The sequence below is a fragment of the Dendrobates tinctorius genome, unplaced genomic scaffold, assembly GCF_039654945.1.
Source record: "Dendrobates tinctorius isolate UK_male_01 unplaced genomic scaffold, ASM3965494v1 ptg000177l, whole genome shotgun sequence".
Lineage (NCBI taxonomy): Eukaryota > Metazoa > Chordata > Amphibia > Anura > Dendrobatidae > Dendrobates > Dendrobates tinctorius.
In genome coordinates, this window is record NW_027361844.1 from 7,144,055 (window position 1) to 7,169,744 (window position 25,690).

General features: G+C 46.4%; 1 protein-coding gene across 3 annotated transcripts in view; it reads right to left on the bottom strand.

Moving 5' to 3' along the window:
• The window catches only part of KIAA2012 (KIAA2012 ortholog), a 615,491-nt gene that overhangs the window by 347,355 nt on the left and 242,446 nt on the right, over positions 1 to 25,690 (bottom strand). For all 3 annotated transcript variants that reach the window (XM_073551517.1, XM_073551518.1, XM_073551516.1), the window contains exon 10: positions 23,862 to 24,053. In XM_073551517.1, coding sequence (XP_073407618.1) covers positions 23,862 to 24,053 — 192 coding nt within the window. The remainder of the gene's footprint in view (positions 1 to 23,861; positions 24,054 to 25,690) is intronic.

Sequence of the window (25,690 nt, forward strand, 5' to 3'; positions counted from 1 at the left end):
TTTTGTTAGGAATGTAGAAGGGTTAAAACTTTAGCAGCAATTTTTCATTCTGTAACAAAATATTGTAGCATAATTTACAAAATTTATTTTATTAGGGATCATTTCACAGAAGAGACTTTTGGAGGCCTAAATTAAAAAAAAACACCCAAAAAACTCCATTTCAAAAACTGTACCCTTAAAAGGTATTGAAAACCACATTTAGGAAGTTTGTTAACCCTTCAGTTGCTTTACGGGAATTAAAACAAAGTGGAAACAATAAATGAAAAATGTGGTATTTTTCCCAAAAATGTTGCTTTAACCCCACATTTTTCATTTTCACAAGGATAACAGGAAAAAATGGACCTTACTATTTGTTGTGCAATTTCTCCTGAGCAAGATGATACCCCATATGTGGTCAGAAGCTACTGAGCACATTGCAGGGCTCTGAAGGGAACGAGTGGTACTTGAATTTTGGAGCATAATTTTGGCTGGAATAGATTGTGGACACCATGTCGCTTTTTTCGAGCCCCAGAGGTACCAAAATAGTAGAGACCCCACAAGTGACCTAATTTTGGAAACTTCACCCCTCATGGAATTCAACAAAGGTTGTGGTGAGCATATTGAACCTACAGATAGCTCACAGAATTTTATAACATTGGGAAGTGAAATTGAAAAATTACATTTTCCACAAAAATGTTGCCTCAGCCCCAAATTTATCATTTTCCCAAGAGTAGAAGGAGAAAATGTGCAGCACAATATTTTGTGCAATTTCTTCTGAGTGTGCTAATACCCTATATGTGGTGTAGCCAAGTCATGTAGGCTAGGGTTGAATCCTAGCTCTACAAGCTTTTATATTTTCACCTGGCTGGCAATGCATATAAATAGGCTTGATGTTCACCTAAGGCTGGGTTCACATTGCGTTAAGGGGGTGCATTTAACACATCCGTTTCATAGCGGCATTAACGCTATGTAACGGATGCATTAACGCACCCATAGACTGCTATAGACGAGCGCATCGCTAACGCATGCAACAATCGGCATACATTAGCGATGTGCCCTTATTCTGTGACGGACCCTCGGAAGCGGTCTGCAATGTCCGAGGGTCCATCACTGCTAGCACAGATTAAGCATCTGCGCTAGCAGGATTGTATAATGTGATCCTAAAAAGGCAGTTGCGCTAGCGCAGTCCGTTTATCGCATACGTTGAACGGACTGCACTAACGCAATCTGAACCTGACCTTAGACAGTCAGCTGGGGGAGGGAGCTGACCAGAGTGAATTTATGTTGAAGCTAAAGAGAGAGACAAGCTACAATCTCTCTCTGAGAAGAATTTGCACAGGCTGTGCGCACAAAACTATCACTGGTTTCTCTGGATTATAGCTGTTTTGTTTGACCAGACAGGGACTAGCTCAGCCATGTATGAGTAGCCAGAGTATGTGTTGTTTAGTTAGCACCTGGACAAGGCTAGGGATTTGTGTGTGTGGTTTTTGTTTTGGTACTGTGCAATCAGTGAAAAATAAATTTCACATTGTTTTGATACAAAAATCCAGTGCCTGTGTGAATGCTACCTACTACTGTTTGAGCACAAGGAGAGGCTTTGAATTTTGGAGCACCATTCTAGCTGACAAAGAAGGGTGATTCTCTACAATCTTGCATTGACTATCAGGGTCTTAACAAAATATCCATAAAGCACAAGTACTCCTGCCATTCATTTCCGCAGCAACAACACGAGAACAATTTGTTTGTCAAGTTGTCCAAATGGGTCTTCAAAAAACCCTTCTTGCCTTTCCTCGGCCACATTTTTTCCAGCCAGGGTTTCAAAATGGCTTTTGAGAAGGTTTCTGCTTTTCTCTCCTGCCCTTGTCCCCAAGGCTTGCCCTCCATACCACGATTCATGAGTTTTGCCAACTTTTATAGACAATTTATTCCTTACTTCTCATCCCTAATGGCACCTATATTTGCCTTATCCAAGAAGGGGGCTAATGCCAGAGTCTGGCCTGACTTGAGTGTGTTGACCTTCCAGCATTTGAAAGAAACCTTCGCGAGAGCTACAGTGCTGCACCATCCTGACCCTAATAGTTTCTCCTGGAAGTTGATGCCTCCTCTGTCAGTGCTGGGGCCGTTCTTGTACAAAGAAGGTCTTCAGAGAAGTCTGTCTTTTGTGTTTTTCTTCTAAACTGTTTTTGCCAGCTGGGCGAAACTATACTTTTGGAGATCGTGAACCACTGGCCGTTAAGATGGCACTTGAAGAATGGTGACATATACTGGAAGGCGCCAGTTCTCCAGTAATAATATGCATGGACGGACCATAACAATTTGAACTTTCTGCAGACCACCCAATGGTGCCAGGAGGGCACTCTTCTTCCCTCTTTTTGACTTTGAGTTGCACTTCCGTCCTGCGGAGAAGAATGTTAAAGTGGATGCCTTGCCTCGATCTTTTGACAAGTCTGATTCTGAAGAGGAGGCACAACACATCATTCACCTGGCTAGGATTCTTGAAGCAGCTCCTGTTCAGTTAAAAGACATCCCTCAAGGCAAGAGCTTTATTCCTATTGACAGGAGTAGGAGAATTTTGTCTTGGAGACAAGATTTCAAGTATTTGGTGGATTGGAAAAGCTTTGGTCCTGAAGAGAGATCTTGGGAGCCTGTGGAGAACATCCTCTCCCCTATCATCTTGAAAAGGTTTCTCCGTCGGTCTGACCAAAAAAGGAGGGGGGTACAAGTAGGGGTGTGTAACGCCGGTGGATCATGCGCGCTCTCAGCACCATTCTGTTCACTGAGCTTATTGTTCTTCTCCTCTTAGTCTCAAGCCATCACACCTAAACTTCCTCTTGCAGCATTCCCGGTTTTGCTGCTGAATCTCTAACTGGCTATAGAAAGGCGTGACCAGACTCTGCAGGAATTTAACTCGTGTGTCCTATAAAAGTTCCCAGGTTTATCCACTGTCAGCAGGGGATATATTAGGCAGCTCCTACCGCCACACCATGCTTAAACTTATGTTTGTACTGCAATTCATCTCCTAGTATCCTGTTTGGTGTATTATAGTGTTGTCTCTCCTGTCTCTGGCTAATTTCCTTGTTTCATCTGATTTCTCTGCTCCTGCCCCCGGGTTTGTATTTTGATTTGTGCTGCCTGCCCCGACAAAGTGAACATATAATCCCTATAAAAGCTATTTTATTTCATAGATATAAAAAACACCAATTTCCCAGTGAAACCATGGCAAATGCCACAATAAAAGACCTGAACTGAGATGCTGCAAAGCCCTGCAATAAGCCTTTCTGATACCTTCCTAACCGTGGAGGTTGGCACCCTAGGGATCCCGATTTTGGCGCCCCCACTCAGCGAGGATTGTCCCTTACTGCCCTGCCGGTCCCTGATATCACAGGTATGAAAACAATGACCAATAGTGCAGAGATGAATGGTAAAAAATGCCCTAAACTAATGCAGACAATCCCAGAAAAATAGAATAACAATTACCACATCATGACCTCAGGGTCCACAATAAATGTAGAAAGACATACCCTCACAATGGAGCATATATATAAATAAAGTGACCACTTATCATTTGTGGAGTACCCAACGCGTTTCCCCACAACAGCGGTTCATCAGGAGGCAAGAAAGATAAAAACGGTGTCCATCATGTCAGATGTCAAGATGAGATTCCCCGACCTCAGACTGTCTAAGTCTCTGCCTGTGCTCTCTGTACCTCAAATTCCTGCGATGACCTGTTAGTCAGCTGCTGCAGGTCCGAGGACTGCCCTTGAGTGGCACCTGGTGGCTACCCTTACGACCCAAGCCTATCCTCACCATGAGAGGCTCTAGTGAAGACCAGGTAGCTACTTAATAAGGCCCTCCAGGGTAAGCTCGGCCATTGGTGCATTGCGTCCACACAAACAGCCATCACACCCTAAAGTCGTAAAGTATTTTTACAGCACAGTGGAAAGCTCAGAAAGGAAAGAGCGCTATATTATAGTGCAGATTTTGTTAGAATGATTTGCAGGTGCCATGTTATGTTGGCAGAGCCCCTGAGGTGCCAGAACCTCAGAATCCCCTCCATAAGTGATCCCATTTTACAAAGTACGCCACTCAACATAATCTAAGGGCGTAGTGATCATATAAACACCTTAATTCGGTGACGCACATATGGTGTTAATTTGATACACAGTTGGGTGTTGTAGAAAGAATAATTACATTTTTATCTCAAATTTTTTTTCTTTTAGACCCAGATTTTATTTTTTCACAAAGGGAAATAGGTAAAAATGCCATCAAGATTGGTTACACAATTTCTGTTGAACGTGGTAATACCCCATATGTGGCTGTACAGTACTGCTTAGTCACACGGTGAGACTTAGGAGGGAAGGAGTGCTATTTGACTCTTGGAGCACAGATTTTCTTTGAATAATTTGTGGACTCCATATACAGAACCCCCAAGTGCCAAAAGAGCAGAATCCCCTCTCAAGTAACTCCATTTTGGAAATTACACCCCTGTGGGAAATTTTTTTTTACAGGTGTAGAGACCATATTGACTCCATGGATCTTTTCCAGAAACAAGCAGCAATCGATGTTACTTAGTGAAAAAATGCAAATCTGTCATTGCAATGCCCAGTATGTTTTAGTGCCTGGAACATTGTAGTGCCTGTACATTGTGCCCAGCTCGTGCTTCTGGATACATGCACCTCGTAAGTTAAGCGGTCTCTGATCGCTACAGTACTGACAGGCATATGGTCGCTTACTGTGGCTTAGGCAGACTGTGGGGCTCAGAAGGGAGAGTGTCATTTGGATTTGGAAGCACAGATGCCAATGGAATTTTTTGTGGGGGCAAGGAGCCAAAGCTCTTTTCCAGTGCTTTTTTGTTATTAGTAACATGGAAAACCCCTATACTGCCGTTAAAAGATGAAGGACCTGAGCAGGAACTTTATTTTTTGTGTGGATTGTGTTAAAGAGGTATTCCCATCTCCAAGATCCTATGCCGATATGTAGTAGGTGTAATAATAATAATATTAATAAATACCTCCAATTAGAAACGTAGTATAGTAAATCTGATTCGCTATGTCTCTTTCTTCATGTGCAGGCATTACAGGACCTTAGTTATCCATGGTTACGATCACTGATATAGTGACAGTTGTTTTAGCTAGTTGCTAGTGGTCGCAACCATTGATACCAAAGGTCTTGCAGTGCCTGCACATGAGAAGAGATATAGCGAACCAGAATACCCCTTTAAAGCTTTATTTTTTAAACCTACACAGGGAGCGTTAGGGCCAGACCCTGGGGAGACTATCGCCACGGAAGCTGATACCTGGGGACAACCGGAGGAAGATGCAGGCAGGGGATGTGCAGGCGACCAGACGGGGGATGGTGACGACCACAGGGGAGACAGCTGTAGCTGCAGAGATGGTGGTGGAGAACCAGGGAGGAGGCAGGAACGGGTAGCGGGTGAGACGCTGGAACAGGCAGGCGAAGGCAGGAACAGGCAGGACCTAGAAGGGAACACAGGAGCGTAACTAATAGGGAAACTAGCGAGAAACCAGGAAAGGTACGAAGCGTAGAGACAGAAGGTACACTGGAGAGCGTGGACCCGATATCAGAACGTGAAACACAATTGATAATCAGGCAGGGAGGAGAGGGAGAGACTGCCTGATATAGGGCACGCTAGAGAACTTCCGGACCTGAGGAGGAGCCGAGGCCGGCCGCAGGACGGGAGAGGAGGTACTAGATGGACAGGCATCAGCAGAGGAGGCGGGCCGAGAGGACCGGAAGTGCCTGAGTGACGAGGAGGCACTGGAGGATGCGGGGACCGCCGGCGCCATGACGACAGAAGACGCAGCAGAGGCAAACAGGCCGGCGGTGGCAGGGGCACGGCCAGGAAGAGCTGCGGCTGTGGTCAGAGTGGGGGCCGCCAATGCTGCAGGGAGAGCAGAAGTAGTGAGCGTGACAGGCGCCGGGAGGAGGTGAGCGTGACAGGCGCCGGGGAAGAGGTGAGCGTGACAGTACCCCCCCTTACGCCCCCTCTTCTTAAGGCCGGAAAGGAATCTGGCTAGGATACGAGGAGCCTGAATGTTCTCCCGAGGCTCCCAAGATCTCTCCTCGGGACCGAAACCCTTCCAGTCAATTAAGAAGAGGGTCTTACCTCTGGATCTTTTCATTGCAAGAATGTCTTTAACTTCAAAGACATCTTGTGCGGACACAGGCGGGGCGAGTGGCCAGTGGAAGGATGAAAGCGGTTAAGGATAACAGGCTTTAAGAGAGAGGCATGGAAGGAATTAGGAATCTTTAGCGAGGTGGGAAGTTTTAACTTGTAGGCCACATCATTGATACGAGCCAAGACCACAAACGGACCAATATACCGAGGAGCCAGTTTATACGAGGGTTGCTTCAGGCAGACAAATTTCAAAGACAGCCATACTTTATCTCCAGGTTGGTACAGTGGAGAATCCAGGCGTCTTTTATCGGCATTAGAGTTGAGCGACTTTTGGTTTTTTAGGGTCGAGTTTCGTTTCGTGAAACCCTACTTTTCCAAAAGTCGGGTCGAGCAAGATCGTCCGATTATAGGGAAAAGTCGGGGACGTCCCGAAACACGAAACCCAATGTAAGTCAATGGGGAATAAAAGTCGGCAGTGAGAGGAGGACAGGAAACACACCTACAGTGCCCATTTGAATGCCAAAAGCATCAATTCTTCTTACTTAAGCTTGTCAACCTTAATTAACTTCATAATACAAGTTACGCACTGAAAAATGGGGGTTATTTGGCTAAAGTTGTGGGGGGGAGGGCTGGCTGCAGGTTTTCATGTGCCCTGGGCGAAAGAGCGCCCCTTTAACACATACCACAACTCATCATGCTCCGATACGGCAGAGAAATAGCGGTATAGTACAATGAAAAATACTTCACTTTTTACATCTCATGACGAGGCCCATCTATTTCTCCATACAGAATCATTGGTCCCATATAATGTTTGAAACAGTATATGATGAGCTCCACATAATGCTACAGTATATGTTGGTCCCCATGGATGAAGCTCCACTGTCTTATGGGCCCAAATAATGCTCCAAACATAATGGGCCCCATTTCTAATGCTCTAGTGTATAATGGGGCCTGTAAATGCTGCTCCAGTGTCTGATGTCCACCTTTGGAATATTCCAGTGTATGGTGGGCTCCATCTATCATTCTCCAGAGTATAGTGCTCCCCAAAAATTGCTGTCCCAACATTGAAAACAATCAAATAAGTCTCCTCGCTAGGGAATCCCTGTACTTGTCTGGACTCCTCGTCGTCCCCATCTTCCATCTCACTGCACAGTATTTCAACTTTGCAAGTGCTGTGATCATGAGCAAGCAGGGGGGGCCCACTCGTTGGCGACGGCACTGGCACAGGGCCCGTGATAGTACGGTGGTGTGTCTGATGGCGGGTGGGCCGAACCTGCACTTTCATCTGCAGCTTCCTCTTTGTCACCGTGTAAGATGGAACTGTATATGGGAAGGGTAACCTGAGTTTCATCAGGGTCAGATTCAGGTCGTGTAGCGTGCGAGGGGAATGTAGTGGTCTGGGTCAATGTACCAGCAGATTCACAGATTCATTGAGCAGTGGCTGGGCATCAGTGCAATTGTGTCGCCCCCAGGAGTACGGTCGCCATAGTGGCATTACCTTCTTCCTAGGGAGTGTGATGTCATGCTTGGGAGCAACGAACGATCTCTCTAGCAGGTTAACTGGTTGGGCGGCGTTATTCCCACGAGTCATGACCCTCCAAACAGCGTTCATGAAGGCAAAGTGTTTGTTTTACGTGGGCAGTATGGTTGCAAAGCTGAACCTTAAAGGAATGTCCAGAAGGGCACCACCAGGAGTGGAGCCTACGGTTAAATTCGACTCCACCTGAGAAACCTCAACCATGCCAGCTACAGAACAGATGCACACATTGCAAGCTTAATTCCGTTAACGAACGAGACTCCGTCATGCCCCGCGGTCCGAGTCCGGCTTACTAGAGGGACACGTGAGGCTCTGGCACATGAGATTGGCCAATAACTGGTGTGTCATGCCCTTACATATCCGTGGCTGCATGTGCGCTACACTGAAAAGGCCAGCGTTTGTCGCTTACAGGTGCAGATAACCCGCTGAACAACATTAGTGATGGGGATCACTGATTACAATTATTACCCGCGAACAATGATTTCCCAGTAAGTGCAGGTCAACCGCAGTTCCGGAATTAGGCCTAACCGTCATTCCTGAAAAAATGAAAAACTTACGTGTGCAAACCACAGGTGCTGTAGCTTGCTTAACAGCTCGCCAGCCGTTCTCACGCCCAGTATGGATTACACGTGATTGCACAAAGGTGAGAAAGGGTACCGTATCCCCAGATAACATGTATGGATAGCGTACACATTCAAAATATATGTCTATACATCAGGAGGCAGGCTCAGACGGTGTTAGGCCCAGTATGGATTGCACGTGATTGCACAAAGGTTAGAAAGGGTACCGTATCCCCGGATAACATGTATGGATAGCGTACACATTCAAAATATATGTCTATACATCAGGAGGCAGGCTCAGACGGTGTTAGGCCCAGTATGGATTGCACGTGATTGCACAAAGGTTAGAAAGGGTACCGTATCCCCGGATAACATGTATGGATAGCGTACACATTCAAAATATATGTCTATACATCAGGAGGCAGGCTCAGACGGTGTTAGGCCCAGTATGGATTGCACGTGATTGCACAAAGGTTAGAAAGGGTACCGTATCCCCGGATAACATGTATGGATAGCGTACACATTCAAAATATATGTCTATACATCAGGAGGCAGGCTCAGACGGTGTTAGGCCCAGTATGGATTGCACGTGATTGCACAAAGGTTAGAAAGGGTACCGTATCCCCGGATAACATGTATGGATAGCGTACACATTCAAAATATATGTCTATACATCAGGAGGCAGGCTCAGACGGTGTCAGGCACAGTATGGATTTGACGGCCCAGACTGGACAGCGGAGGAGCAGGGAGAGGTAAAGATTGCAAATGCTGGGGCCCTGCCCAAGCAAGGGGGGCCCACTCGTGGGCGTCGGTACTGGCACTGGGCCCCTCATAGTACGGCGGTGTGTCTGACGGCGGGTGTGCACCACCACCGTCAGAGACACTTGATTGCACTATGAAGGACCCTGTGCCAGTGCCCGCGCCCAAGAGTCGGCCTACCCACCTGTCCAGGGCAACGGCACTCGCACGGTGTCGTGCACTAGGTGGTGACCACGGCCATGGGGGGGGAGGCAGCATAGTTAGGGAGTTTTAGAAAGTGGCATATGTTGATGTTGGACATTCAGCTGATGCAAAAGGTGAAATAGGTCAAGTCCCAGGAAGAGGTGGACCAAAGCAAGCCATTTTTCTGTCACCCTATGTGTCATCAGGGGAAGGTGGGACAAAATCCTTGGAAACCCATGCGTGGTTCATTTTAATGAAGGTTAGATCATCCACATTTTGGGTTGACAGACGGGTCCTTTTTTCTGTCAGGATTGATCCAGCTGCACTGAAGACTCTTTCCGATAGCACACTTGCAGCTGGGCAAGCGAGCTCCTGTAAGGCATATTGTGCCAATTCAGGCCAGGTGTCCAGTTTAGCGGCCCAATAGTCAAAGGGGAATGACCTGTGTGGGAGAACATCGATATGGGAGGAAAAGTAGTTTGTAACCATAGTTGACAACTGCTGTCTCCTGTCACTTTCCATCGATGCAGTATTACCAGTTGTGTGAGCGGTACTTGAAAAATCAGTCCACAACATTGTCATGAAACCCCTGTCTCCAACACCACTTCTGCTGTGTGCACCACGAACACCTCTGCCAAGCTGCCCCCGGCCCGTACGGCTCGTGTGAGAACCATCACCGCTGCTGTGTGCTGGGAATGCCTCAAGCAACCGATTTACCAGAGTTGCTTGTTTATTAGCCAATATTAGGTCAAGGTTCTCCTGTGGCATGATGTTTTGTAATTTGCCTTTATAGCGTGGATCCAGGATGCTGGCCAACCAGTAGTCGTCATCGTTCATCATTTTGGCAATGCGGGGGTCCCTTTTTAGGATCTGCAAGGCATAATCTGACATGTGGGCCAATGTTCCCGGTGTCAATGATGCACTGCGAGTGCTGGTTGGAGGAGCACTTTCTGGCAAATCCACATCCCTCCAGTCACGCACAAACCCTGTACCAGACCTTGCCACGCCAACATTTTCACTTGCCCCACGAGATGCATCCTCCTCCCCTAAGTAATCATCCCCATCATCCTCCTCCTCCTCTTCTTCCTCCACCTCGTCCAGGAGAGGTCCCTGAGCAGACAATGGCTGAATGTCATCAAGGATTCCCTCCTCCTCTTCCTCCTCATCAACATTGGCTGCAGAAGCCTGCTCCTTAAGGTGCGTCAAAGTTTGCATGAGCAGATGCATAAGTGGGATGCTCATGCTTAGGATGGCGTCGTCTGCACTTACCAGCCATGTGCATTCCTCAAAACACTGAAGGACTTTACAGAGGTCTTTCAGCTTCGACCACTGCACACCGGTCAACTCCATGTCTGCTCTCAAAGTGCCTGGCCGTGTATCCTCCCACAAATGCATTATGGCCTGCCTCTGCTCGCACAGCCGCTCCACCATGTGCAGGGTGGAGTTCCATCTTGTTGCAATGTCGATAATGAGGCGGTGGTTGGGAAGGTGGAGCAATCGCTGCAGCTTCTGCATACGAACGGAGTGTACAGGCGACCGGCGGATGTGCGCGCACAGTCTTCGCACCTTCTGGAGCAGGGCTGTTAACTCCGGATAATTTTTGAGGAAGCACTGCACCACCAGGTTCAAGGTGTGAGCCAAGCAAGGTATGTGGCTGAGTTTTGAAAGGGCTATGGCTGCCACAAAATTACACCCGTTATCACTAACTACCTTGCCTGCCTCAAGATGTACACTGCCCAGCCATGACTCAGTTTGTCGCTGAAAGTACTCGGCCAGCACCTCGGCGGTGTGTCTGTCGCCCAAACACATCATCTCCAACACTGCCTGCTGACGCTTTCCACTAGCTGCTCGATAGGGGGACACCTCGTGTGCAACAGTGGCAGCTGCAGATGGAGTGCTCGTACGACTGCGCTCTGTGGACGAGCTTTCGCTTCTGGAGGAGGAGGAGGAGGAGGAGGGTCGAACGCCTACAGCCAACTGTTTCCTATACCGTGGGCTAGGCAGCACTGTCCCACCACCGCTGTCTCCTGTGGACCCTGCATCCACCACATTAACCCAGTGCGCAGTGATGGACACGTAACGGCCCTGGCCATGCCGACTGGACCATGCATCAGTTGTGAGGTGCACCTTTCCGCTCACTGACTGCTTGAGTGCATGGACAATGCGGTCTTTCACATGATGGTGGAGGGCTGGGATAGCTTTGCGAGAGAAGAAGTGGTGACTGGGTAGGTCATAGCTTGGTACTGCATAGGCCATGAGTTCGCGGAAAGCTGCGCTTTCCACCAACCGAAAGGGCATCATCTCAAACGAGATTAGTTTGGCAATGTGGGCGTTCAAACCCAGTGTACGCGGATGAGAGACTGAGTACTTTCTTGACCTACTCATAGTGTCTGGGAGGGTGAGCTGGACTTGAGAGCTGCATATGGTGGAAGTAGCGGTGGACAGGGCGGACTGAGAGAGGGTTGATGATGGTGATGGAGTTGGTGTTCTTTCTGATGGCCTAGAATCAGTCTTTCGTTGATATAACAGTGGGATTCCCTGACTGCTGTGGCCTTGCAACGACACCTCAACATTTGCTGCTGTGCTAACCGGTGGGCTTACAGTGGGGGAAACAATGTAGCGTTGCTGACTACCTTCGTTGTGATCAGTTGCACATGTGGCACTTGAGGTTTGGTGTTGTGTCCACGCTTGCAAGTGCATGCTGGTTAAATGTCTAAGCATGCAACTGGTATTCAAATTTTTCAGATTTTTCCCTCGGCTAAAGGTCTTTGCGCACTTCTTATAGATAACCTTGGCCTGATCATGAGGATTTTGTTCAAAAAAGTGCCACACTGCACTCTTCCTACTTTGGCAGACATTTTGCGGCCTAGCACACTGTGATCTTTTGACCCTCTGGACAAGCTGTCCAGCAACTCTTTTGATGTTTGGAACCTGTCTTTGGAGTGCTCCGGGCCTGCCAGATAACAGCTGTTGCGATGTCGATGTCTGCTGTGGATGCTCCTCATCTGAGCTATTGGAAGCAGCACCCTCTTCCCCCAATGGATGCCAATCTGGGTCAACAACAGGGTCATCCATCACCTCCTCTTCTATGTCATGTGCACCTTCTTCTGTGTCACCGTGTATGGTGGTATAGTGTGCAGGAAGCGGCACCTGAGTCTCATCAGGGTCAGAATCTGGCTCTGTACACTGCGAGGACAATGTAGTGCTCTGAGTGAATGTACCAGCAGAATCATCCATCAGCGGCTGTGCATCAGTGCACTCCATGTCAGATTCATCTTGGCCTGGGTAATTCACCATTTCACTTGATAATCCAGGCATGGTATGTGAAAACAGCTTCATGGAGTAATCAGTAGTATGGCCTGCGTCATCCTTCAATCTTGGTTGGGGTGAAGGACACAAGGAAAGGTGTGGTTCATGAACATGAGCCTCCAATGACGACTCAGTGCTTTTACTTTTTACAACTGAAGAAGAGGAGGCGATAGAGCTGAAGGCTGAGTCAGCAATGTAAGACAAAACTTTTTCCTGATGCTCTGGCTTTAAAAGCGGTTTGCCAACTCCTAGAAAACTAAGCGTTCGAGGCCTTATGTAGCCAGACGATGATGCAGGCTCAACACCTCCTGCATTCGGTCCTATTTTGCTCTTGCCACTACCATCAGATCCACCACCAACACCATCATTACCAGCTGCCAACCCCCGCCCAATTCCACGGCCTCTTCCACCAGCCTTCCTCATTTTTGGTAGAAATGTAGACAAAATCCAACAAACTATATAGTAATGTAAAACAAGGTACAAGGTGTCTATAGGACAGGGGAGATTTTGATTTTCTGCAGACTTGTGGACACTGGACACTTTTGGATTGTGTGAGGCCCACTGAATATCTGAGCGCTCTGTCACAGGCTCGATGGCACAGCTGTGACCAAAGTGACTAGAGGATAAGGGAGATTTTGAATTTCTGCACACACTTGTGGACACTGGACACTTTTGGATTGTGTGAGGCCCACTGAATATCTGAGCGCTCTGTCACAGGCTCGATGGCACAGCTGTGACAAAAGTGACTAGAGGATAAGGGAGATTTTGAATTTCTGCACACACTTGTGGACACTGGACACTTTTGGATTGTGTGAGGCCCACTGAATATCTGAGCGCTCTGTCACAGGCTCGATGGCACAGCTGTGACCAAAGTGACTAGAGGATAAGGGAGATTTTGAATTTCTGCACACACATGTGGACACTGGACACTTTTGGATTGTGTGAGGCCCACTGATATCTGAGCGCTATGTCACAGGCTCGATGGCACAGCTGTGACAAAAGTGACTAGAGGATAAGGGAGATTTTGAATTTCAGCAGACACTTGTGGACACTGGACACTTTTGGATTGTGTGAGGCCCAATGAATATCTGAACGCTATGTGACAGGCTCGATGGCACAGCTGTGACCAAAGTGACTAGAGGATAAGTGAGATTTTGAATTTCAGCAGACACTTGTGGACACTGGACACTTTTGGATTGTGTGAGGCCCAATGAATATCTGAGCGCTATGTGACAGGCTCGATGGCACAGCTGTGACAAAAGTGACGAGAGGATAAGGGAGATTTTGAATTTCTGCAGACACTTGTGGACACTGGACACTTTTGGATTGTGTGAGGCCCACTGATATCTGAGCGCTATGTCACAGGCTCGATGGCACAGCAGTGACAAAAGTGACGAGAGGATATGGGAGATTTTGAATTTCTGCAGACACTTGTGGACACTGGACACTTTTGGATTGTGTGAGGCCCACTGATATCTGAGCGCTATGTCACAGGCTCGATGGCACAGCTGTGACAAAAGTGACTAGAGGATAAGGGAGATTTTGAATTTCAGCAGACACTTGTGGACACTGGACACTTTTGGATTGTGTGAGGCCCAATGAATATCTGAGCGCTATGTGACAGGCTCGATGGCACAGCTGTGACCAAAGTGACTAGAAGATAAGTGAGATTTTGAATTTCAGCAGACACTTGTGGACACTGGACACTTTTGGATTGTGTGAGGCCCACTGAATATCTGAGCGCTCTGTCACAGGCTCGATGGCACAGCTGTGACCAAAATGACTAGAGGATAAGGGAGATTTTGAATTTCTGCACACACTTGTGGACACTGGACACTTTTGGATTGTGTGAGGCCCACTGAATATCTGAGTGCTCTGTCACAGGCTCGATGGCACAGCTGTGACCAAAGTGTCTAGAGGATAAGGGAGATTTTGAATTTCTGCAGACACTTGTGGACACTGGACACTTTTGGATTGTGTGAGGCCCACTGAATATCTGAGCGCTCTGTCACAGGCTCGATGGCACAGCTGTGACCAAAATGACTAGAGGATAAGGGAGATTTTGAATTTCTGCAGACACTTGTGGACACTGGACACTTTTGGATTGTGTGAGGCCCACTGAATATCTGAGCGCTCTGTCACAGGCTTGATGGCACAGCTGTGACCAAAGTGACTAGAGGATAAGGGAGATTTTGAATTTCTGCACACACTTGTGGACAGTGGACACTTATGGATTGTGTGAGGCCCACTGAATATCTGAGCGCTCTGTCACAGGCTCGATGGCACAGCTGTGACCAAAGTGACTAGAGGATAAGGGAGATTTTGAATTTCTGCACACACATGTGGACACTGGACACTTTTGGATTGTGTGAGGCCCACTGAATATCTGAGCGCTCTGTCACAGGCTCGATGGAACAGCTGTGACCAAAGTGACTAGAGGATTAGGGAGATTTTGAATTTCTGCACACACTTGTGGACACTGGACACTTATGGATTGTGTGAGGCCCACTGAATATCACAGCGCTTGGTCACAGGCAGAAATTGGCTAGTGTATCACAAACTACAAGGTGTATGTAGAATTGGGCAGAATAGGAATCTCCCTAGAGTGCAGGTCTGTAAGAACGGAACATGTCCTCGTTTTATTCTCACAGAGTGACACACTGATAGCTTCACTGTGGCTGTGATAACAGCCGTTACACGGTACTGTGTGAGGAGTGTACACCGCTGTATGGTGTGAAAAAATGCACGCTCAGTACCTCAGCAGGACAAAAAAAAAAAATTGGGATTGGTTTTAAAAAAGCAGTTTGCGGAGCAGTGGGTAAACAGCAATGCAGGAATGTCAGGAAGCCTTAGAAGGCAGCCCAACAACCAACACCACTGATACACCACTATATAGCCTCCCCTTGCACTGCACACACAGTGACTGGTGTGTTGTACAGGCAAAATCGCTAGCAGCAGAAGCAGTTTTTTTTTCTTCTCAGCAGGACAAAAAAAAAAAATTGGGATTGCTTTTAAAAAAGCAGTTTGCGGAGCAGTGGGTAAACAGCAATGCAGGAATGTCAGGAAGCCTTAGAAGGCAGCCCAACAACCAACACAACTGATACACCACTATATAGCCTCCCCTTGCACTGCACACACAGTGACTGGTGTGTTGTACAGGCAAAATCGCTAGCAGCAGAAGCAGTTTTTTTTTCTTCTCAGCAGGACAAAAAAAAAAATTGGGATTGCTTTTAAAAAAGCAGTTTGCGGAGCAGTGGGTAAACAGCAATGCAGGAATGTCAGGAAGCCTTAGAAGGCAGCCCAACAACCAACACCACTGATACACCACTATATAGCCTCCCCTTGCACTGCACACACAGTGACTGATGTGTTGTACAGGCAAAATCGCTAGCAGCAGAAGCAGTTTTTTTTTCTTCTCAGCAGGACAAAAAAAAAAATTGGGATTGCTTTTAAAAAAGCAGTTTGCGGAGCAGTGGGTAAACAGCAATGCAGGAATGTCAGGAAGCCTTAGAAGGCAGCCCAACAACCAACACCACTGATACACCACTATATAGCCTCCCCTTGCACTGCACACACAGTGACTGATGTGTTGTACAGGCAAAATCGCTAGCAGCAGAAGCAGTTTTTTTTTCTTCTCAGCAGGACAAAAAAAAAAATTGGGATTGCTTTTAAAAAAGCAGTTTGCGGAGTAGTGGGTAAACAGCAATGCAGGAATGTCAGGAAGCCTTAGAAGGCAGCCCAACAACCAACACCACTGATACACCACTATATAGCCTCCCCTTGCACTGCACACACAGTGACTGGTGTGTTGTACAGGCAAAATCGCTAGCAGCAGAAGCAGTTTTTGGTGTCTTCTTCCCTGCCTAACGCTCTCCCTACAAAATCAGCAGCAGCAGCAGCTCTCTCTATTCTGAGATCAGCATGAGTAACATGGCGGTCGGCGTGCACGACCTTTTATACCCCCTGTGACGCCCCCCAAAGCAAGCCAATCACTTGCATGCCCTTCTGAAAGATGGTGGTGACCCGTGCCTATGTCATCACGTTGCCCACAGTGTCCGTGGATCCTGATTGGCTGAAAAAGAGCGCAAAACAAACTTTTGAAACGCGACTTTGGCGCGTAAGTCGCCGACCTCGTGGCCGACCTCATCCTAGGGTTGGGTTTCGTTTCATGAAACCCGACTTTGCCAAAAGTCGGTGACTTTTGAAATTTTTCGACCCGTTTCGCTCAACTCTAATCGGCATGTCTCTTGATCCTGCCTTGAGCACGATCAAGCGCGGTTTTGGTCTCCTGGCAGACCCTGGAGAACTCCTCAGTCAGAAGATCGGCCGCCGGCACACCCGAGACAGGAGGTACCAGCAGAGGAACACCTGGATGTTGGCCGTAGACAATAAAGAATGGTGATTTGGAGGAGGACTCACTGGTATGGTTGTTGTATGTGAATTCGGCACACGGGAGTAGGCCGGACCAGTCATTCTGATGGGCGTTGGAAAAATGCCAGAGATAAGTCACAAGGACTTGATTAGTACGTTCTGCCTGGCCGTTGGTCTGTGGATGGTAGGAAGAGGAGAAATCCAATGTTACTTCCATCATACGGCACAGGGCCCTCCAAAACCGCGAAGTGAACTGAACCTCTCTGTCGGAAACGATATGCTTGGGGAAGCCGTGAATCTGGAAAACATGGGTGACGAAGATCTTCGGCAATTCAGGCGCGGAGGGTAAGCCTGGCAGAGCAATAAAATGGGCCATTTTGGAAAATCGATCCACCACGACCAAGATGACGGTGTGGCCCGCACACCGAGGCAGATCCGTAATAAAGTCCATTGCGACGTGCTGCCAGGGAGCCGAAGGAACCGGAAGCGGGTGTAAGCATCCAGAGGGTAGGTGCCGAGGAACTTTGTTTCTGGCACACGATGGGCACGAGGCGATGAAACTTCAGACATCTTGAAGAAGGAATGGCCACCAGTAAAAACAAGAGATGAGAAGAAGCGTTTTCTTGACGCCCACATGACCGGCCAGCTTGGAGGCATGACCCCAGCGTAGCACTCGCTTCCTCTCGCTTTCTTGCATGAAGGTCTTATCCGGCGGTAACGAAGTCAAGCTAATGGGTGCGACCATGATGACTTTACTGGGGTCCACAATGTGTGATGGCTCCACTTCGTTATCGGAGACCAGAAAGGACCTGGATAAAGCATCTGCTTTGAGATTCTTGTCACCGGGACGGAAATGCAGCTCAAAATTGAACCGGGCAAAGAATAGCGACCACCTGGCTTGCCTGGGATTAAGTCTTTGTGCTGACTGGATGTATGCCAGGTTCTTGTGGTCGGTGTAGATTTTAAACGGATGTACAGCTCCCTTTCGGGTTAAGGCGGAGATAGGAGTGGTCAAAGTAGAAAAGTGTGGAATAAATTGCCGCTAATAATTGGCAAAACCAAGGAATCGTTGGATCGCCTTGATTCCCTGGGGACGTGGCCACTTGAGCACGGCGGACACTTCTCCCGGGTCCACACGTAGGCCAGGGTCTGAAATGATATAGCCCAAGAATGATAGAGAGGACTGCTCGAAGGCGCACTTCTCGAGTTTGGCGTAAAGCCGATGCTCTCTTAGTTGTAGCAAGACTTGGCGGACGTCTTTTCTGTGTGTAGCCAGATCCGAGGAAAATACAAGGATATCGTCCAAGTACACCACCATACAGGAGTAGAGAAGGTCTCGAAACACATCGTTGACGAACTCCTGGAACACTGCGGGAGCATTGCACAGGCCAAAGGGCATGACCAAATATTCATAGTGGCCATCTCGGGTATTGAAAGCGGTCTTCCACTTGTCTCCGGAACGAATGCGGATCAGATTATAAGCCCCTCGGAGATCCAATTTCGTGAAGACCCGTGCTCCCCATAGACGGTCGAATAGCTCCGAAATGAGAGGCAGTGGATATTTGTTTTTGATGGTGATATCATTGAGGCACCAGTAATCAATGCAGGGACGAAGGGATCCATCCTTCTTCTTGACAAAGAAGAACCCTGCTCCTGCAGGCGAAGACGACTTGCGGATCAAGCCTCTGGCCAAGTTTTCTTGGACATATTCGGTCATGGCCAGAGTCTCGGAGGGAGACAGAGGATAGATCCGACCACGAGGGAGAGTAGACCCTGGGACAAGATCTTAGAGATACACCTTTTCTGATGTTTTTAGCCTGAGGGGGCCAGTATCTATGGCCCCTTCATAGGATATTAATATCAGCCCGCAGCTGTCTGCGTAGCCTTTGCTGGTTATTAATTATAGGGGGACCCAACATTATTTTTTTAGGGTCCCCATTTTAATAGCCAGCAAAGGCTAAGTATACAGTTGTGAGCTGATATCAATAGCCTGGGAAGCTCTATGGATATTACTCCCTTCCCAGGCTATAAACATCTGCCCCCAGTCGCCGGTTTCCCTCTGCTGGTTACAAAATTGCACGGGAAACCACACCATTTTTTCCCGAGAAATAATCTTTCATTAATTAAATACATGTACAGGAAGCTGCACACACACTGTACTAATTGTATATGTCACTGACATCTATATATCTACCTATTGTATTTGCATTTATTGTATGTAATCCATCTCTTCTATCCTGTCGGCTCCTGCTGTGATTTTACACTACTGCATCTATATATCTATCCATCTATGTAATATAAATACATACAGTTGTCGCCAAAAGTATTGACACCCCTGCAATTCTGTCAGATAATACTCAGTTTCTTCCTGAAAATGAATGCAAGCACAAATTCTTTGGTATTATTTTCTTCATTTAATTTGTCTTAAATGAAAAAACACAAAAGAGAATGAAGCAAAAAGCAAAGCATTGATCATTTCACACAAAACTCCAAAAATGGGCCAGACAAAAGTATTGGCACCCTCAGCCTAATACTTGGTTGCACAACCTTTAGCCAAAATAACTGCGACCAACCGCTTCCGGTAACCATCAATGAGTTTCTTACAATGCTCTGCTGGAATTTTAGACCATTCTTCTTTGGCAAACTGCTCCAGGTCCCTGATATTTGAAGGGTGTCTTCGCCAAACTGCTATTTTTAGATTTCTCCACAGGTGTTTTATGGGATTCAGGTCTGGACTCATTGCTGGCCACCTTAGAAGTCTCCAGTGCTTTCTCTCAAACCATTTTCTAGTGCTTTTTGAAGTGTGTTTAGGGTCATTGTCCTGCTGGAAGACCCATGACCTTCTGAGGGAGACCCAGCTTTCTCACACTGGGCCCTACATTATGCTGCAAAATTTGTTGGTAGTCTTCAGACTTCATAATGCCATGCACACGGTCAAGCAGTCCAGTGCCAGAGGCAGCAAAGCAACCCCAAAACATCAGGGAACCTCCACCATGTTTGACTGTAGGGACCGTGTTCTTTTCTTTGAATGCCTCTTTTTTCTCCTGTAAACGCTATGTTGATGTCTTTGCCCAAAAAGCTCTACTTTTGTCTCATCTAACCAGAGAACATTCTTCCAAAACGTTTTAGGCTTTTTCAGGTAAGTTTTGGCAAACTCCAGCCTGGCTTTTTTATGTCTCAGGGTAAGAAGTGGGGTCTTCCTGGGTCTCCTACCATACAGTCCCTTTTCATTCAGATGCCGACGGATAGTACGGGTTGACACTGTTGTACCCTCAGACTGCAGGGCAGCTTGAACTTGTTTGGATGTTAGTCGAGGTTCTTTATCCAACATCTGCACAATCTTGCGTTGAAATCTCTTGTCATTTTTCTTTTCCGTCTACATCTAGGGAGGTTAGTCACAGTGCCATGGGCTTTAAACTTCTTGATGACAATGCGCACGGTAGACACAGGAACATTCAGGTCTTTGGAGATGGACTTGTAGCCTTGAGATTGCTCATGCTTCCTCACAAGTCCTCAGACAGTTCTTTGGTCTTCTTTCTTTTCTCCATGCTCAATGTGGTACACACAAGGACACAGGACAGAGGTTGAGTCAACTTTAATCCATGTCAACTGGCTGCAAGTGTGATTTAGTTATTGCCAACACCTGTAAGTTACAGGTGCTGTTAATTACATAAATTAGAGAAGCATCACATGATTTTTCGAAGAGTGCCAATACTTTTGTCCACCCTCTTTTTTATGTTTGGTGTGGAATTATATCCAATTTGGCTTTAGGACAATTCTTTTTGTGTTTTTTCATTTAAGACAAATTAAATGAAGATAATAATACCAAAGAATTTGTGTTTGCAATAATTTTCAGGAAGAAACTGAGTATTATCTGACAGAATTGCAGGGGTGTCAATACTTTTGGCCACAACTGTATATATATGTGTGTGTGTCACTGACATGTATATATATATATATATATATATTCTATGTGTATATACCTATTCTATCTATTCTATTATAACCAGTCAGTGTGATTTTGCTGTAGCCGCATATGAATTGCAGGTTTTTTAAATGCGATCGGTGGTCCGAGTGCTGTGTGATTTTTTTTCTCGCACCCATTGACTTCTATTGCAGGATGTGATCTGATTTCCGATTACAATCACAGCATGCTGCTATTTTTTTCCAGTGCAATCGTGATCCGAGCTGGAAAAAAAAGCAGATGAACACACAAATATAGAAACATTGGTCCGAATTGAATCCGATTTTTTAATGGGATTGCATTCGTCCAATTTCATCGCAAGTGGGAATGAACCCTTTAACTTTTATTACTGTGATCACCGGTCTAATGCATTGCAATGCACAAGTATTGCGAAGTATTAGACCTGTCAGTATTACATTGACAAAATGGCTTTTAGACCACACTCCTTGCATGGTCTAATAGGCCACCATATCTAGCAGACTGGGAGGTGTTTACTTGACCTCCTGCTATTATGGCAACCATTGGCAACCATTGGGCCCTCATGTTCGCGTCACAGGGGTGCCGATTGGGTGGGAGAGGGTGACCTGTCCCTCTCTCAACTGTCGAAATGCTGCATTCACTATTGATCACGGCATTTAGATGTTTAAATAGCCAGAGGTGTTGCGGGCACTGGCCCTGGTTGTAACAGCTGAAGCTAAGCCAAGCTCCTGATGGTAATCGAGCGGGCACAGCTCATGTGCTCGCATAATCACCATGCGTACCGGTACGTCCATTTGCAGGAAGTACCTGTAAAATAAAAGTACCGGTAAGTCATATGTAAGGAATGGGTTAAATCTGTAATGCCCTTAAAAAAGATCCAGTACCTGATCTAAAATGGACAGTTTTTGCCTTAGTTTATTTCTGCTAGTTCCGTGAGTATTCCAGTTTTGATTTTAATTTTTCAAATTTGCCATATGGTTCAGAGACATGGGCCTTTTTATTTGCTGCAAATTTTTATGGTTTTAAGCAATAGGTTGTGGATAACAGGGTAATTATGCAGCAGTCTAAAGACACGCCCCTAGAGAATCCTGTGAGTCACACCCCATTCATAAAGACTATGAAAATTAGTGCTAAATGTAGGGGCCCATATCTCTGCAACCGTACAGCAGGTTTGAAAAAAAAAAAAAGTAATACACAGTAGAGCAGCAGGAATAAAATAAGAGCAAGAACTGTCCACTGTTGATCTGGTGCAGGTCATCTCTAACCTTACATATATTGGTCAGCAGATCACAGGTATCACTTCAGTTATTTGCTAAAAAAAAAATAACACAGTTTAAGATAAATTCTTTAGCGCTATGTATCTCTCTCAGTAGCAGGAGATGGCCAACCTTCAGCTATTTAAGGAATTGAAAAAATGAGCTCCAGATGTCCGGGTACAGTAACCAAGCAGGAATTCAATATACCATTAAAATGCTGCTGAACACTTTCTCAAGGACAGCAATTGCTTTTTTTTTTCTTAAAATAGTAATAAACTTCCACACAAGTTTTCAGTCTTTCAGAGTTCCTAGTGGTGGTGCAGCCATGTTTTGGCTATGAGAAATACGGACTTGTAAATGCTATATGCTGCCCTTACATATGGCTTTTACTGATCAGTGGTTGTTTGAATGCCCGTTTACACAGGCAAGCAAAAGTATACGAATAATACACATGGGTTGCCATTTCTTTTTGCAGTATAAGTCCTGTTTACGCAAAACACTGCACCACCGAGAATGATGATCTTTTATGCTGCATAGATCATTTCACCAGATGAACAAGTGTTTTGTTTGTTCATAGGGTGATCAACAGTCTGATTACACAAAAAAAATTATCGTAAAATGAGTAGTGCTCGTTCAGAATTATCTTTGCAGTGTAAATACCACTTTTCTCTAGTTCTTTCAACCACTAGCCCAGATGCAACCCACTATTCTGCTAGCAACTTAATCGAGGAAATAGTTACATTATAGCACCGAGCATGCAAACACACCCAAAGTTCATAGGGAGTGCTTGACCAGGGAGAAGTCTAGTCTTATCCCCGGTGTTCACATCAGTGTGATTTTCCAGAATAGTGGCTGCTGCATTCATGATATTACAGTGTAAGTGAAGAGAGATTTTGATGTGATCTTTAGGGCATGTGCAGAAGTTGCAGAGTGCTGAGCGGAATTTTCTGCGCGGAATCTCCATCTCTTGGCAGAATCTGCAGGTCAAAATCCATGCGATTTTTATGTGGATTTTCTGTGGATTTATTGCGGATTTTGTGCGGACGTGGCATGCGTTTTTACCCCTGTGGATTCCTATAATGGAATGGGTGTAAAAATCTGCGGAATCCGCACAAAGAATTGACATGCCGCGGGAAAAAAACGCTGCGTTTCCGTGCTGATTTTTCCACAGCATGTGCACAGCAAATTTTATTTCCCACTGAATAACATTGTACTGTAAATCACTTGTGGATCTGCATCGATTCCGCAACGGCAAAACCGCTGCAGATCCGCAGCGTGTGCACATACCCTAAGGGTATGTGCACACTTTGCGGATTCGTCTGTGGATTTTTCCGAGCGGAATCTGCAGAATCCGCAGGTCAAAATACCCACGTTTTTACTGCGGATTTCGCCTGCGTTTTTACACCTGCGGATTCCTATAATGGAATAGGTGTAAAAACGCTGCGGAGTCCGCACAAAGAATTGACATGCTGCGGAAAATCAACTGCTGGGTTTCCGCGTGTATTTTTCCGCAGCATGTGCACAGCGGTATTTGTTGTCCATAGGATTACATGGTACTGTACATCCCTTGGAAAACGGCTGCGGATCTGCAGGGCCAAATCCGCTGCGGATCCGCAGACAAATCCGCAACGTGTGCGCATACCCTTAAACTGTAAAGCACTGCGGAATATTATTATTTATTATCTCTCTTTTCTTGCATAATGTGCGTTATTTATAAGAGGTGTTTTTCTATTTATGTAATGTTCTTAATTGCATAGATCACATACATTGGTCAGTGTACAATACTGTAAGAAGCTGCAGATCCAGACAATCACAATGTTTTTACCTTTCAGTTCTTCAGGTAGAGATCCTCTAATGATTCCAGTTGGCAAACCTTTTGAGTTTATTGCACTGGCATTGTTGCCTGCATTTGATACCTTTAAATTTGCCTTACTGCTTTGGTTCCCAGCTCCCTTTTTGCCATTTATTGGGGGTAGTGAACCTAGTGGAGGGGCTTCTGGGACTTGAAGATCACCACCTTGTAGAAAGAAGCAATGAAAAAATTAGGCGCATGACCATCGACCCTGCATTACTTTGATTAACCCATTTCCTTTATCAATTTGACACAAGCCATAAGGTACCGTCACACATAGCGACTCACCAGCGATCCCGACAACGATATCAACGTGTCAGGATCGCTGGTGAGTCGCTACATGATCGCTGGTGAGCTGTCAAACAGGCAGCTTCACAGCGATCAGGACCAGCGACGCCGAGCGTCAGGGGGGCCGGTCGCTGATCGCTGTCACACACAGCGATCTCGCTGGTGAGATCGCTGTTACGTCACAAAACTAGTGACTCAGCAGCGATCTCGCTAGCGAGATCGCTATGTGTGACGAGGCCTATAGACAGTAATTTGTCATATACTTCACTTGCATCTTGCACAGCAATCAATGGAGAATGCATTAATTTTCCTAAAGCTCAATGACAAATCCAAACTGTTTTACAAACTGAAACAACTCAAAAGCCCACATACATTGCATAATACAAATTTCTATCATCTCTCTTTACACTCAGGAGAAACAAACAGAGGAACCATTTGTATTTGGTATATTTTCCCTATATACAGCAGCGTATCGCCAATGGCAGCAGGCCACACAACTGCTATGGGGCCCCACGGGGTGAGGGTTTCCGCCGGAATCGGACCGCAACAGCTGTTTGCTGTACCGTGTGCCTTTAATTAAATGTGCGCGCCGCCGTCACTCTGTACCAGGCTCCTCCTAACTCCTCCTTTCGAGTCCTACACTGCTCCCGGCTAAACTCTCTGGCTGGATTTGCATAAGGACGTCACGCCTCCTGGCTGACGTAGCTTTCCAGCCAGATAGAGCAGTGTATGCTGGACCTGGCCGGAAGGAGTTGCACATGTGAGGGCGGCTACCGGCTGTTGGAGGCAGAGCGTGAGGAGCTGAGGCTGTGTGGAGACGCATGACGGTGAGCTGGGCCCGGCGGTGAATTTTTTTTTTGGGGGGGGGCCCCCTTCACACTTTTGCTATGGGGCCCCATGATTTCTATGCATGCCCCTGACCTATATATGACATTATAACAAGCAGCATATGGCATTTCTGTCAGATATAAGCTCCCACTTATTTTGAGCTTGTCTATCCTTAGTTCCTCCTGGTGAGCAGTCCTTGAAAACCATATAAAGAATTAAATAGGGAGACACAGCTCTCCATTCAGTTCTATGGGAATTATAAAAACAGAAAAGCAACTGCTGAGTTACAGAAAGATCCTAGTGAGTAAGTGGCTGCCTAGTGGGGTGCAACAAGCTTCAGAGACCCTCCTTTCTTCAAATATGTGGGAGTCTCAGAGGATAATCCACAAATGTCTATGACTTCTTGAAAACGACGTGATTTGTGTTTTGGATACAATTTCTTTATACATTGAAAGCATTAAATATGCACTTCAAGTGACCTTTTTTGACAAATGTTTTTCAGCTATATTGATACCCAGGAGCATAAAAAGCATATGACAGTAAGGTGGTGCGTTACTAATGTGCTTTCCGACAGGCTTTATAGAACTAACACATGAGAGTGTGCTAACACATCAAAGGAAGACATGTTGTTTTGGCGATGCACTAACTCACTACAGATGTTTTTAGGTCTGAACATCATAATCCCA